Genomic DNA, 17,233 nt, shown 5'->3' with positions numbered 1-17,233 from the left:
TAAAACTTGGACGCTTGATAAAATTAGATAAATGAATCATATCTCATTATTGATGTTACTTATATGTCTTTTTGACTTACTTACGCCTCGAAAATGTCGCAGATATTAATTGATTTTCTCAAATGGAGATAAGTCGGTCTGGTTAGCGCAGTGGTAAAGGCGACCGGACGTTCCTCCTACTGTAGCGATAGTCGCGAGTTCGAATCCAGCTGTGATTAATATTTGTGATTGTCCTAGGTAAGAGTGTAAGATCCGATAAGGAAAATAATCCCAGTCACGCCAGTAACCAGGCTGGGTAAGACCATATGTCTTCTGGGATGATTTTTAAGTTGGTCAATCTCCAGTCGGTAGATCTAGTTCAGATAAACCCTCATTGGCAAAAAAGAGACTTTAAAAAAAATATTTAAGAAAAGGAGATAAATAATCAAAATTCTGAAAATAGATTTATTAGTAATTTTTGAGATATAGGTATCGAATTCGATGTATTGCATATGATATAAAACACCTAAAAAAACATAATGTCCGGTTGCGGAAATTCATTTTCTCATTGATGTTTACAAAAACCAGAATATTAATAGTATTTCCTGAGAACATAAACATGCCAATTGATCATGAATATAAGATTTTGTAATTAAATATGACTTTATATTTACTATAAATACAATTAGGATTTGGTTTCCAGTTTTATTCCAGTGTTGGCGTGAATTAATAACCTAACTTTTATCTTATTCAACCATATTTTATGATTGAATTACTTATGTCGGATTCATGAACTAGCAGCATATACTTGCACCCTTTAAATCCCAATGGTCTTTGTTATGGGCCGAAATCACTTTGTCCTTACAGCATGTTAGAAATATCTTCCGATAATCATAAAAGTTATGTTTTTGTTCACTATGTTAGCAATAAAACACATCAGGTGGATGCTGAATTATTTAACTGATTCTGCTTGTGGAGTTGGGGATCATTTAGGCAGGTTTTCGTATTTTATCAGCAACACAAAATTAACATAAGCCTACTTCAAGCAATAAAGCTGTAATTTCCTGTCTATTTTTTATAGCCTGAGGCATAGTTGTATCATTTACCATAATGAATGAATCATCAACAAATATTTCAAAAAGTGTTCCATTGTCGTTGGGATATAAAAGGTGTAGAGATGATATAGAGGTGGTACTAAGATCATGCGGAACTCCAGCCAGAATAGGCTTTAATGTTGAGAATGCCTTTTAAAATGTTTCAAATATCCATGGTACTAAATTATATTTGCAATATAACTAATAACTGATATAGTAATACTGAATGAATTGACGTAATCGAGCAACATAAATACACTAAATGACAGATGCTATTCAAATTCAGCATAAAGTTCATTTATACTAATCTAGTCACAATAAAATATCTTTAATATAATATTTTTACGATAATATTTTAGCAACCAATCAGATTTATCTTGATCGTAATTTAATTTTTTGTGTATGTCAAATAATTATATTATTATTAATATATTGTTTGAACTCGGTACGGAATATAAAGTAGAATATAAAATACGTGTGGTAGATAGGTTAAATAAGGATTTTGTTTATTTTTATTTAGTTATGACAACGACTATATGACACGTACATATTTTATTTTAAAATGTTTTTTTTGTGTTAACAATTTTAAGTTTGGTTAGTTTTTATCTTTTAGTGAGTTCCTTATTATTTTTTGAACTCGGTTCAATTTTTTTGTCTGTTTCTTCCCTCGATTTTTCCTCGAATTTTTCAGCTGAACATATGCCCGATTGTGAAAAGACTTAAAGTTGGCTAGACTAAGTTGACCTAGTTGACTAAATATTATCTACAAATGGCGGTTCATTCTTTTTACGAAGAGTGTATCGTAAAATAACTGAAATATTATTTATATAAAATATATAAAAGCTTTCAGTTATTGATCGGCACGAAATTTTAATCTGGCAAAAAGTATATGTGCTTTTTACCAACCAGAAAAAATAATAAAATTACCTGTAACGTTGAAACTCACAATAAGAAAAAGCTCTAATTCTTTGCAATATTTCTACCTTAAATATGGCCGTAAATTTCCAGTAAAAACCCTTTTAGAACCCTTTTACGTATAATTTCCATCAGATTAAGGGCCGCCCAAAAAACAATAGGCAAACAATCTGCCCAACCCCTCGAAAAGAACTTAAAACGCGAGTTAATAAATCATTTTTTTGTCAGTACCATGCGCCGTCCTCATCCCGAAGGAAATTCCTCGATGAAAAAATATATATCCATAAGGTTTAGGGGCAACGAAAAACGGGGCTAGTGGGTTCTATAAAATAGATGGATTGACGAAATATGGAACGTTTTCACCTGGACATTATAAAGTATAACCAAAATCACATAGAAAATAGAACATAAAATATATGGGTAGTAAATTTTTTTCCAGAAAATCTTAAAATTGAAAAAATAATCTATCAATACTAGGAATTGATTTTGAGTTTCTTTTAGAACCAATGTTCCAACTATAAATATTGTAATGAACCAACTATAAATATTGTAAAACTCCTTTTCTGTTTTGGATACTGAAAAAATGTTCTTGCGCCCTATGGATCACATTCAATGTTAAAAATGGTCAAGCAATGTCAATGTTAAAACAATATTTATTGAATACGGTGAAGAGAACTAGAATATATCAAATCAAATCTATCCGTTTTAAAGCCCCATAGGCAGTAAGGACGAAATACTTTAGTCCTCCAAGTTGTTCTTCTCATTGACACAAAAATCAGCACTTTTAAATCATTGAATCGAAAACCAGAAATTGGGATATGACGACATCGAATTTATAAGTTTTTAAAGGTGCTTAAAGGGCTTGCGCTGCTGATGTCTTCATGAGGATATTTTTTTCAAATTTTAAACGTCCCATGATTAGCGTCCGCGCACTCTGAATTATTCAGTGATATTAAATGGATATCTAATGATATCGCTGATAAAAATCTACAATGTGTCAACACATTATACATTTGTTCTGAACAATTTGCTGATATATCAATCTAAATATATCATTACACAAATTTTTCTTTTTAACGAAATTCTATATGTCCCTGGAACTTATACAATCAACTTAACATAATTCAGCCTGCCACTGAAAATTAGATTTGTTAAATTAACTATAGTTTCTACAGACCATTTCTTCTTGCTGACGATAGACTTCCCTTTATCAACTTATATCAATCTTAATAATATTTGATCAGGAATTTTGCTCTCCAAATTCGCCTGTCTTTATACCTTCAACAAAAATCGTCTGCCCTCTTTGTTTAGAATATATTTAGAGTTCCTGAATCAGCTTTTCATTTAATTTGATGTCTTATGCATTGAGAACAGCTGAGAAAAATTGACTTAAGGACTGATAATAGTTGATATGTTTATGAAGACATACTGTATCGTTGTACTTGAAGCAATTTTAACGGCTACTAAGATTTTTCTATAAATTTTAGTGGTACTAGTTTCTGATTTATTCCAGGTTTCTCTAGTAAATGCATTTCTTAACACATCAAAGTAATATTGTAAGTCATAAATACATAAATACGTTAATTGCCTAAGTACATCAAGAACTGAAATGAATATTAACAATTACAAAATAGCTTCATAGAATCTTTAATGAATTTTAATCATATAATTTCATAGTAATTCCTCCTTTATTGATGGGGCGTTAATTCTCACGTGGGAGATAAGAGGAAGTAGAAAGCAGTAGATTATCAAAAGCTCTAGAAGTAAAATTAAAGATAAGCTATATGCTAGCGCGAAATCGAAGAGTGGAATATACAAGCAAAGTACTATCCAATTTTAAATAAAAATTTCGGTAAAATTTTAATCTATCGTATTTTTTTATTTTTACAATACATATTTTAGGTGAAAAATATAGATAGAAGATAAAGACTCTATGTATTTATAAATGAAGTAGTCTGCATATGTATAGATATAAATATAGATATAGATGTGTATAGAAATAGAAGAAATATTCTAGACATATTTCCGGCCTTTGATAAAGTATGGCATACGGGATTGCAGTTTAAATTAAAGAAACCTCTCCTTCATCCAGATTACGAGATACTAAAATCTTACCTCGCACCACTTTACAGTAAAACGAGGCGATGAACATACAAAATTACATGCAATATATTCGGAAATTCCGCAAGGTAGTGTACCTGGGTCCAGTACTATATAGTCTGTACACAGCTGATCTGCCTAAAAGAAAACTAACCACTGTTGTAATATATGCAGGTGACACGCCAGTACTAACCTCTCATGACGATCCAGCTTTAGCATCAATGAATCTACAAACACGCCTAAATCAAATATAAATGTGGCTGAAAAGACGTATAAAAGCGAACGAAACAAAATCTAGTCATATAACCTTTACATTGCGCAGAAGAACATATCATCCAGTCTATATGAATAATTGTCAACTTTGGCAAGTAGAGGATGGTATAAATATATTGGTATGCACATAGATCAACGCCTAACTTTGAAGAAGCACATACTCGCCAAACGGAAACAACTTGGAGTTAAATTTTACCAAATGTATTGGCTTATCGTGCGCAAATCCTAGTCATCATTAGGTAACGAGATATCATTGTTTAAATCTTTATTCAAACCTATTTGGTCATATGGAATCCAAATTATGGGGAACCGCTAGAGAGTTTAATATATGCATCGTACAATGGTTCCAAAATAAAGTGTTGCGTGCCATTGTGCCATGCTCTGTACTATGTTCCAAATGAAGTGATAGAACGCGATATTCCATAGAACCCGAATAACAAGTTTAATTAAACGCGTTGAAGTACTTCGAAAGAGTGTCAGTGCGTCCCAATGTACTCGCTAATCAGCTAAATATGCGAGGTGACAGTCAAGTGCATAGACTAAAACTTCTAATACCATCCGATCTGATTATAGGACATAGAGACTTTAGAATTAGCTTTAAAATTAGACTAATTAATTAAAATAGTATTTTGCACAGGAAATCACTTGATGAAGTGATCTACATGCCATGTATATATAATATAACAAATACTAATTGACAACGGGGCAGATTGTCGAACTACTAAGAGTAATAATTTAAAAAATTGAAGAAATTCTGAAATATTAACAGTAAAATTTGGAACATTTTAAAACGTTTCTAACTATTAAGGTGTTTAACGATTAATACAATAAGATATGTGTATTTACTTTATAAATCTAAGTTTTGAAGTATCAATACTTAAAATACATTTCTAAATTGTAAAAAATATATACTATTCTGTTCGTTATTGTTATAATATATATGCTAAAGTTTAATATCAATTTCCAATTTGCTTTCTTCATGCAATCTCTGTTTTAATATATAGACATGTATTAGTTAATTTTTTATTCCACATTTATAATTATAATATAAAGGCAAAGAAAGATCAAGTATACTTATATTTGATGCTGTAGCCTTGCCACAGTTCGAAAAGTAATCTTGCTTATCTTGTTGTTTATTATTGAAATTTCATAGAAATTAGATTTCATTAAATGCAATTTAACAACCTTAGTGACTGTTAGTTATTGAAGTTGTTTTCATATATTTTAACATATTTTAATATACTGACACATATTATTGTTATATGAGTGACATGATAAACTCAATAAATCGTGATCGAATATCGACCACCATTGGGTCATTAGTTCGTATAAAATGCACTGATGTCTGTGTCCTATTATTCGAGATGTTCCATATGGTCTTGGAAACCACAATGTACCAAGAAATTATATTTTTAACAGAATATTAAACTTAATCTAATAAGAAAGACGTTAAAGTTAGTGAAAGCAAGAGGGAAACATAACACGTATTGTTCATATAGTTTAGCATAATTAATTGTTTATTATTTCCTTGTTCACTAAACTATTTTACAAAATATATAAAATAAGTGACTTTAGTGACCAGGGGTTGATGGCTCCAATGAGATGAAAACAAATTTACGCGAGGACATAAGTATCCTCATAAAATCTTTTCCTTTGTGGAGGTCCTTTAAAGTGAAAATAGGAAGAAGGAGAATAGGAGTCTCTTTTCAAAAGTTTTTTTTTTTTTTTTAAATTATTCATCAATATAACAAATTTCAAATAACCATCCTGTTTAAATTAAAGAAAAGTGCTGGTAAAATTCGCAATAATTTTCACAAACTTCGAAAAAGAAATAATAAATACTGCATTACAAAATGAAGATAAATTTACTATAGGAGATTCTAGATTTGTAGAGATGTTGAGTGCTACATTTTTCTTAAAAATATCAGAATATAATTATTATTAAACATTAGAAAATAGTGAAAAGATGATATGGCAATACAAAATGAACCGAAAATTTAGAAAAAAGTTTTGTAAAACAATATATTGCGGTAAGATGAGCTTTTGAAAAGAATAGATCATTTTTTAAAACCTTGTTACCCCATAGATAGTGTGAAAAAGGTTCAATATAAATTAACATTTCTTTCTTGGGATATATATATATTGATGTATAGTCTATTCAAGGTATTTTTTATCAAGATGTTTAATGTATTGCCTTCCGCAATTTGTAAATTCGTTTCAGAATCAGGCAATATTTTCCTTTTAATTTTATTCTAGTTAAAAAGAGACATAATATTGTCTGATAAGTTCGAACGTGAAATCGAACTAGCTTGTCAAAGTCGTCCGGTTGTCAAACGTACGCAAAATTATTCAAAATATTGGTTGTAATTACTACAGGTTATAAACCGGCAAACGTTATTTTAGCGCTATGTTTATTTTGATCATGTCTAAATCGCTGTGTAATATATCACATTATTTTGTTTGAAAATGCCGAATACAATAGATAGTCAGGGGCACAAATTGATTGCGTCTTTAATAAGTTATTTCGAAAGGGAACGAGAGAATGGAGGCTCCATTTTGCACGTAAACTCTCTTAGGGTGGTAAATTTAGTTGGTATTAAAAATTATAAATTGTTGAAATTTTATTAAAAATATTTCTTAGCGTGTTGCTGCTGCGCTGAATATTAGTGGAGTTACTGTACCTAGCATCACTTAAAAAATAAAGAACAATATGTTAGTTTTAACCAAGAAAACCCGTCTACATACGAAGTGGGCGATGAATCTTGACCATTTCGATAGTGGCTCTATTCGAGATCAAATATACGAAATATATAGTCGAAATATTGCAATGTTGCCGAATTAACTCTGAGTTTAAGTTCAGTTTGGCTTTGACATACAAAAAAATTGCTTTCAAGAATTTTTTATACATCTGACAGCCGGTCGCCGTCTGGTTGTCAGATGTACGCTAAATTATTCAAAATATTAGTTAAAATTACTACAGGTTATAAACAGGCAAACATTATTTTAGCCCTTTGATTATTTTTATAATATAAGTCACTGCGAAATATATCATAATACTTTGTTTGAAAATGCCGAAAACAATAGATATTTAGGGTGACAAATTGAATGCGGCTTTAATAGGTTATTTCGCAAAAGGAACGTGATAATGAAGGCCCCCTTAACATTATCACAAATATCCATGATGCATTACTAAAAAAACTTTGAATGGACTATAAAAGAACAGTGAGTACACAAACTATTTTATTACGTTTTGACGTCGCAAATGTTTATGACGTATGTACAAAATAACTTTGACTAGACTATATATATCCAGTACACATTCTGTTTATGTATTAATGTAAGTAAAACAGAACAGTGATAATAAATTAATTAATAAACTAAGATTGTACTAAGTATATCTAATGTAATTAATTAGAATCTCTAAGATGTAATTAATTTAAAACATATTTTGAATGTATATGTATATTAAGGAAAGGTGACTCATAATAACAGAGGCATTTTGCATTAATAGTATAATTACTCTAACACTAATAATTTAAGGTTATTTAAGTTCAGCATCCATAATTATTAACAATTGAAGTTCAATTTAAGTCCATTGTCCTTACCTTGCGATATAATGGATCCATTCTTGGTCCAGTAATTAATCGATTTTGGATAGGCCTCCGAATGACATTCTAGTGTTATTTGCTGGCCCTCGACTGACCCCACCAGCTGATTCTGGATCCAAATCATCGGGGCAACTGGAATTGAGATAAACGGCATTAGAGACGAGCGGCTGTGCGATCGTGGTGAGGGCCGGGCGGAGGGAGTTAGGGAATTAGGAGAGGTAATGGTTAAGTGGGCGTTATTGTGTTCTGTTTATATGGACACGTTTTGGGTTGATGGAAGCGCAAATTCTGTATGACTTTACCGGTTAATTGTGTCCCGGTACGGGAGTGACCTAATTGTTTGGCGTGATATCATAATATTGTTCAGTTTCGGATATTGCCTAATAAGGACAGTTAATTATAAATAACAGTAAGTTACTAATATGAGGTTGAGAAAAAATAATCCATAATATGAATATAATTTTAAATCATTACCTTGAGTAGTACCTGAAGCCCGCAACAGTGAACAAAATAATAGATAGATAAAGATATTAACTATAAAGAAAAAATATATAAACAAGCAGTTTGATATATAAAAGTATAGATAAGTTTAAAAGTTATAAATAGATAAAGTATTAAGCAAAATATAAAGAAGCAAATGGCAAATAAAATGAAAGAAAGTAAAGTCGAATTTTCATTAGTAACAAGTGGTAAAAGTACCGCTACTAGTTTGATTAATCTCAATCTTGGTTATGTAACGTTTAGCTCAGTTTCGCTTTAACCATTGTGTTGTGTAGACGGCCAAATTTAACTCTTAATAAATATACGCTACAAAAAGGAATAAACATATTGACAATATTTATTGAAAATAATGGTTTCATTATTGCCACTCAGCGGAAATTGCGTCTAAAATATCCTAATCGTTCATTGCCTCACAAAACCACAATTTACCATTTACAAGTGAATTTTTGACAGTACGGTACGACAGCAGACAGGCCTCGTTCTGGAAGACAACGGTTCTAGTGCGCGATAGTGTTGTAGAGTCTCCAGAAATATCAGTTAGGAGACGTGGTTCCCAGTTACACATTTCTGCATGCAGTTTAAGGCGAATTTTGAAAACTGATTTGAAAATGTTCCCGTACAAGAAATTGCTACCGAGAGATCCTGATCCTAATAAATTGATAATGAGCGATGAACCCCATTTTCTTCTGAGTGGCCACGTTAATAAACAGAACAGTCGGTTTTGGGGAACACAGAATCCTCAATTAATCCACGAAACATCATTGCATCTATTAAAAACAACTCTATGGTGTGGTTGTTGACTAGAATGGTTATTGTTAGCTGTTTATTATTCTCGAGAAGACACAGATTAATTAAGTTGTTTATACAGCTAAGTTAATAGGGCATTGAGATCCTCACTGCAGTAGATATTACTAAGTTAGCTTGCTTTCTTTATCGTCAAATACACGATGTGAGAAGATACCACATTACAGTTACATTTAAAGTTGATATGACTCAGTCTAAAGCATTGTAAATAAAAAATATTCAGAAGTGAGAATTTCAGTAGCCAGAATTGCAGACTAAAGTACTGTTGCAGGTTACTGTAGCACCTTGGAATTACTAGTGTTTCCAAAAATATTCTCCTTTAATTTGACTAAAGATTTTCTGATTAATTATTGTGGCGACCGCCACGAATCTTTAGGCCACCACTAATTCACCATCAACAACTACAAAGGTTGGCAACGCCGGTGGATTGGTACCATGCAGTTCCAGGTTATAAAAGACCATCACGACGACGTCTCGCTCTCTTTTCTTTTCACCGTCCCCTTGTCACTTCCTTTACCTAACCTAATATCCTGTCAATTCTCCCATCGACCACATGTATCAATCGTAAGTTAAAATAAACAACTTTGATTCAACCAGTGTTTTTAGTTCCCGTGCAAATTCCTTCCAAAAATAGTAGTGAGTGTTCTGACAAATAATCGCAGCGGCAGCCACACATTTCGACCGACCGACCGACCCGACGAACATTCCTACATTATAATCTCGATAAAAATTGTCTGGGAGGGAAAATGTAGGGTGATGAGTTAGCTGAAGACAGTTTTTTTTATAAAACAATCAGTTATATATTTCGTCTAGTTTATAATAGGAGGCTTATTACATATTCTGCACAGATCTTATGCTGGGTTTCTCGACTAAATCCAGTTTTCTGAGCTATGAAGGAGGTGCTGTTGTACAGAATATATACATTCTATTTATAGTTATATTATATATTAGTAATTTTTACTATTATGGGTAATTAGGTGGTATAATTTAAATTTGGATATATTTTATACTGATCTTAGATAACAAGCTTAACTTTAGGAAGTTGTCAAGATTTTTGTAGAACAAATGTCATGAATTCAGAATTCGAAAGGAATACCAAAATAAATTATTTTCCATTAAAAAACAAGGCAGTATCCGAAAACTCGGCATCAAGCCAAGTTTTTACTTCAGTTGTATTTTTCCCTTCAAAAAGCAACATTTTATCAACATGCGAAATTCCTTTTTATCCATTTCTTTCACAAAAACAAAAGTTGATTCACTCAAAATTCTTAAAAAAAATCATTAATTTTTTAAGGTAATCTAAACTATATCATTTTGAATATTTTTTCCGTATTTATAAAAAATATCTCTATATTTTAAGAAAATATTGCTTTTTCGATTTTATAGAAGATTTTACAAGTTACGGTTTTTAAGACAAAAGTATTATACAAGTAAAAAGAACTTCATTTCAGGTTAGTGGGGAAGAAGAACAAAAAGAACACATATAACCAAAGGGTTATTTTAATTCACATCTTGAAAACAAAAGGCAACATACAATAGAAAGTTATGGAAAAACAAACCAGCCAGCTACAAATTGTTAAGATAATTATTCCCGACAACCAACTCCCCCCTTTCCACGGTTTTTTGATATTTTTTTTTAATAACACTGCTATCGCTCGCTCTACAAAGTAAGTTCGCCCCATTTCACGGCGGCTCGCTAATAATTACTCGCTATCGCTCCTTTCTTCGGTTCGATTTCTGCGCGCTGTCTCGGAATAAAAATTAAAGCCGTCCCGGCCTTTGTGCTGGGCCCAGGTTCAAAGCGGGGCACGTCTTGATGAAATTCTTCGTGACGGCAAAGTTTCTCGGTATTGAGTCGACGGAAAAGGGTAACGGTAAATTTCTATTAGGTACGTGGTTCTAGGATTGTCTTTTTCTCCTTCTATTTGGTAATAATTTAATCAGACATCTATTTATTTGATATATTTCAGTTTTGCTTGCGTGGTCCTTGAATTAATTTAAGTAATACAAACACTAACTCTAGTAACATATTATCTTACCCATTAGGTCTGCCCAGATTCTTAAAAATAAGTTTTTATTACATAATTATTAGTCGTTGTCGACTAATATATAATTTATTCTTTCAATAACATAAATCTAGGTATATATTTAGGAAGACAGATGGGCCCAATTTTAGCATCTGGTGTAATAATGTTTATGAATTAACACTGCTGTTTTTCTATTAAATTCTAAGATCAAATGGTTTAATACTTTTGAGTCCATGTTCGTTTCTGGTTTTATACAAACGTTGTATTACTTCAATATTGTCATCAGGATGAAGTACGGATTCATGTCTTCCTGCAATTCTTTTTATTCCCTGGGTGACAGTCTTAATATGAAACGTCTATTTATTTGATATATTTGAGTTTTGCTTGCGTGGTCCTTGAATTAATTTCAGTAATACAAACGCTAACTCTAGTAACATATTATCTTCCCCATTAAGTCTACTCAGATTTTTAAAAATAAGTTTCTATTACATAATTATTAGACGTTGTCGACTAAGATACAATTTATTCTTTCAATAACTTAAATCTAGGTATATATTTAGGAAGACAGATGGGCCCAATTTTAGCATCTGGTGTAATAATGTTTATGAATTAACACTGCTGTTTTTCTATTAAATTCTAAGATCAAATGGTTTAATACTTTTGAGTCTATGTTCGTTTCTAGTTTTATACAAAAGTTGTAGTACTTCAATATTGTCATCAGGATGAAGTACGGATTCATGTCTTCCTGCAATTCTTTTTATTCCCTGGGTGACAGTCTTAATATGAAACGTCTATTTATTTGATATATTTCAGTTTTGCTTGCGTGGTCCTTGAATTAATTTCAGTAATACAAACACTAACTCTAGTAACATATTATCTTCTCCATTAAGTCTACTCTGCTAATAAGTTTTTATTGCATAATTATTAGTCGTTGCCGACCAATATACAATTTATTATTTCAATAACTTAAATCTAGGTATATATTTAGGAAGACAGATGGGCCCAATTTTAGCATCTTGTATAAAAATATTTATGAATTAACACCGCTGTTTTTCTATTAAATTCTAAGATCAAATGGTTTGATACTTTTGAGTATATGTTCGTTTCTGGTTTTATACGTATTAAAAGTTGTATTACTTCAATGTTGTAATCAGGATGAAGTACGGATTCATGCCCCCTTGCAATTCTCTTGATTTCTTGACTAACTTTGGGTATCTGAAGGTCTCGATGTAGGTAATCAGTCCTATAGTATCTCGGTGCATCTGTAACACTTCTCAGGACTTCCCTCTGGAATACTTGTATTTTGCTTATATTAGTGTAGGAATGTTCGTCGGGTTGGTCAGTCGGTCGAAATGTGTGGCTGCCGCTGCGATTATTTGTCAGAACACTCACTACTATTTTTGGAAGGAATTTGCACGAGAACTGAAAACACTGGTTGAAGAAATACTGTTTATTTTAATATTAAACGATACAAGTGGTCGACGGGAGAACTGACAGGATATTAGATCAGGTAGAGGAAGTACGGTGGCGCTGTGGAAGTACTACTATTACAAGGAGAAGGAGAAAAGAAGAGAGAGCGAGACGTCGTCGTGATGGTCTTTTATCGCCTGGAACTGCATGGTACCAACCTTTGTACTTGCTGGTGGTGAATTCGTGGTGGCCTAAAGGGTCGTGGCGGTTGCCACATTAGTTTTCGCGGAATATCATTATAATTCAATTCCTTATATCCATATGGATTTCGGTACTTACTTGTATAATAGTAATTTATTATGCACTGAAAATTTTGATTTTTATTATATGGAAAGATTGTATTATTTTTTTGATTGTTTCTTATGCGACCTAATTATATGTTAACTGTACTTGCACAGATTTACTTTCATTAGGTTTTATGTTCCTAGTTTGGGGCCAATTATTTTCGTTATCACTTGCTTGTTGTAATTTTTGACTTTTTCGTGGTGTGTACTGTCAAATAAATTTTGATGACGTCAATTAACTGTGTTATTGGATGTATTATATCAGGCTATTTAAATATTTCTAGTATAACTTGTGAGATGGGAAAAGAAGCCAGGCCATAGCAGCAAAGGCGCCAAGCCACAACTCCCTGTTGTGGCTATAACATAAAACTGCAAGAGCCTTCTAAGAATTTGTAACGTGCGTATCCTATTCAAGTGCAAGATTCATAGTAAGAAGAGTCTTTCACTCGCTTTCAGGGAAACCAACTCTCAAGTAGAATTTCAATTCCGATGAAACACATTGAATGGATTGTATTTTCACAAAAATCAGGCACCCAATATTGTAAGTAAAGCCTCAAACTCATTTCATATTTTTTCTTCACCATATGTACCAATTTATAATTTGTAATTCAACTTTAGTCAATCCTTTATAAATATTTTTTTCATTGTTATCTATTTTGTTAATTGTTTAAATAAGCTAACTCGTCTTTGCCCATTAATTTTCTTTGTTTAATAAATTTTAATAATTCTTTTTAAAACATTCAACATTTGGGGATGTCATAAGTGGATATATTTATATATACATAACAGTTAATATATTGCATTTCATGTTTAAAAAAGAAAATCAAAATATCGGAGATTTTAAAAATGTAGACTTCAAATATAATTCGACAGTAATATTCCGAAAACTAAATGGTATGCCATAAATATGTCATACGGACTATCCTAAAAATATAGTGGTTTAATATAAACAATGTTATTTTGAGTACGTTTCCCACATTTATAACAAAACTATTTCTATATTTTAACAAAATATTGGTTCTTAGGAAAATAGTTTTTGGTTTGTTCCCTAAAAATAACACTATTTCGAAATATGATTATTATTAAAAAAAAGATTTGACTACTACAATAACTAAACAAATTAAATCTAATAAACATCCGTATTGATATTTGTCAATATCAAGTAAAAAAAGCGACTTTTTAGGTGTTCATTACTTTGAAGACAAATAAAAGTATATAAGGTTGTTGAAAAATATTAATATTCAGAAAAGTTTTTTGAAGACTACAAAATGCAATTGATTTATGAAATATATCAGTTTGTATAAAAATATTGACATTTGAGAAAAAATATCAAATTATAGATTCGATTAGATTAGATTTATAATTTTTATGACCAAAAATAACTCATTGGTTTGTCAAAAAAATATTGATTGGCTGAAATTTTTGCAAAATATTAATATTCTTTGGATCTGTTGCTCCGAAGGGCAAAAAGGTTACTGATCTAAAAAAAGACGATTTGTTGAAAAATTATCGCATAAAAAATTTACAACATAAATATAAAAATTATGGGTCAAAAATAGATATATTTTTTTACAACCCTTCGTTTGTAAACCTAAATATTTGAAGCAGATCTAAGTGGACTCCGTTGAAATTTATCACTGCAAATAGCCTGTAAGTTGCCTTTATTAATACTTATCTTGATATTCAAATTCAAATTATATGCGAATGATTCATACTAGTTAATTTATAGATATTGTGTTATTATCAGTATACTAATAGTTTCATCAATTAATTACTTCTATTGTTAGGTATCGAAGATACTTTACATTAGCATATTAGGTTCACGTATTAATATGATTATTTTTTCTCACAAGTGTCAATAGAAATTAGCAATTCTCATTCCTTCTGTTATCAACTTATATCTAGAATTTGTTATTTGTGTCATCGTTACCATTGGCATTATTAGCTGTACTACTATACTACACAATTATGAAATAGTTCTAATAACTAGGTTTTATCACTTAAGTTTTTTTAAAATTATTTAATTACCTTATATATTTTTAATAAATTATCCTATCCATGTCAGACATAAGATACAGAAAAGTCTGTATAATGTTGTTTAGTTATGAGCTACGGAAAACAAAAACGGGATAGAGAAAGTCTAAGACACAGAAAGTATCGGAACAGTGATTTCTAGTATAATTTTAACTAACTTCTTCTCTTAATATATCCAGTAAGAGTAATAACCTGTAATAAATCTGTTCAGGGCTAAATTTAATTAAATTAAGGAAATAAGTTTGCAATATCCAAGATGTGTGTACGAGACATGCAGGTGTGGTAGACAAATAAAAATGACCACCACACACCCAGTATTATTTTTACTTTTATTTTTAAGTCGGTTAGACCTCCAACTATTACCATTTATCTAAAATAAATGGCATATCAGGAATCAGATTTAATCAAATTAATAAATTGTTAGGTATTGTATATAAAAACTGAAAATTACTATTTATAATTTATAGAATATATTTCCTTCGTCGGTTCATTGTAGTTGATTTCCATTACTTCTTGTGGAAGCTTTAATAATACATAAGGAACAGGCAAAATAAAAAGAACACGATGCAATATTGTATATTTTCTTGCATGTTGGCCATACTGTTTTTGTGTAAACAATACGACGCTGTTGTATTTCTCAGATTATATGTAAAATCTTGTAGGTTATATTTTATTATATTATAAAGTTCGACAATGCGAGAGGGAAAATCCCTAAGTTAACACTAAGATGCGAAAGAAGTGGTGCAAGGATTATAAAATTTTGATACGTGGTGATCGGAATAATGTGAAATGTTCCGAGAAATCATCGTTTCATTGCTTTCCACACCCTGTCGGAGAGAGTGAAGGGTAGATCTCTATTTCCAATATTATTTTTAATACAAGTATGGGATAGAATTCCATTGAAAACTACTCAAATATTTGACGAATCTATCCCCCTAAGAATTGCAGCTGTTTTTAAGGCAACTCATGGTTCAATATCCCGTTAATAAATTAATATTCCCTAGATTGAATATGTTTGAATATGTAGCAGCTTAATTCATACATTGGGATTATAATTATTTATCAAGGAAACTAACTTTATTACTTTTAAAATTATATTCGTCCCGAGTTTGTTCGAATTTAGTTTGTATGCATTTATATAGTGTCATATGTGTTCTATGTATTGTCGTGCAATATATTAACTTTATAACATCACAGATAAAACACGAAAAATCTATATTTCGGATTCAATTAGTTAAGAAGCTAAATCTCCGATGTGATGGATGTAGAAATTATTAAGAAATATTCATGTATAGCAACGAAATGCTCCAATCATATCCAAAATATAACTAAAAGCGGCAAGTTTTATTGCTAATATGATAAAATGTATAAAATATATGATAAAACTTTTATAAATATATAGGTATTATTTGTAACATTAACTTACAATGAACAATTAGCATTATTCTTTTGCTAACAGATGGCGGTACTCCATTGGACGCTATGCACAGATATGGACCCATTTGAAGACGGTTTACCTTCTGGATATTTAAAACTGGACCGTCGAAACTTGAAACTGAAACAAATATGCATTATAAGTATAATCAATGTTTTCTTTCTATTGATCATATTTAAAAAAAAAACTAGAAAATAAAGGACATCTGGCAACCGTTGCTTAAATGAAATCATTCTAAAAATCGAGGTTTTAAAGCATTCATTAAAAGTTATCGAAAGTTGCGATTACCGAAAAGCCGAACCGTTGAAATAAGAACAGGCATCCGTATAGGGTAGCGAATAATTTTCGGTTTACTCTATCTAAATGGTTTAACTCTTCTATCTCGACTGGAATTGCGTCCATTACCTAAATTGGATCTTTTCATTGATGCAACCGTTACGGGGACACGTATAGCGGATTTCGAGATTAAAGCCGACATTATTACGGAAGATTCCGGCTTAAAATTGCATCATAATTTCCTTACAGTGGAACTATTGATTACAAAATATAATATGGAGTTGTATTTGACTAGATTATCGTTATTATTTAATTCATAATTCTTATTCATACTTACGTTTTTCATCTTAAGAGTTCAAATTTATTACACAGTTAATTTTTTTACTGAATATTTCAAATATTACTTAAAAATTATTCAAGCGTCCTTCTAAAG

At 31.0% G+C, this 17,233-nt stretch overlaps 1 protein-coding gene across 1 annotated transcript in view; it reads right to left on the bottom strand.

Annotated features, from left to right (window-relative positions):
* The window catches only part of LOC143200255 (neurotrimin-like), a 328,665-nt gene that overhangs the window by 39,935 nt on the left and 271,497 nt on the right, over window positions 1-17,233 (bottom strand). The window contains exons 5-6 of the mRNA XM_076410681.1: window positions 16,516-16,644; window positions 7,967-8,101 (exon numbers count right to left, since the gene is read on the bottom strand). Of these exons, the coding sequence (XP_076266796.1) occupies window positions 7,967-8,101; window positions 16,516-16,644 (264 nt within the window). The remainder of the gene's footprint in view (window positions 1-7,966; window positions 8,102-16,515; window positions 16,645-17,233) is intronic.

The sequence above is a fragment of the Rhynchophorus ferrugineus genome, unplaced genomic scaffold, assembly GCF_030347505.1.
Source record: "Rhynchophorus ferrugineus isolate W39M unplaced genomic scaffold, kcgeb_rfMv2 rfM1, whole genome shotgun sequence".
NCBI lineage: Eukaryota > Metazoa > Arthropoda > Insecta > Coleoptera > Curculionidae > Rhynchophorus > Rhynchophorus ferrugineus.
This window is presented reverse-complemented; position numbering and strand designations above follow the sequence as displayed.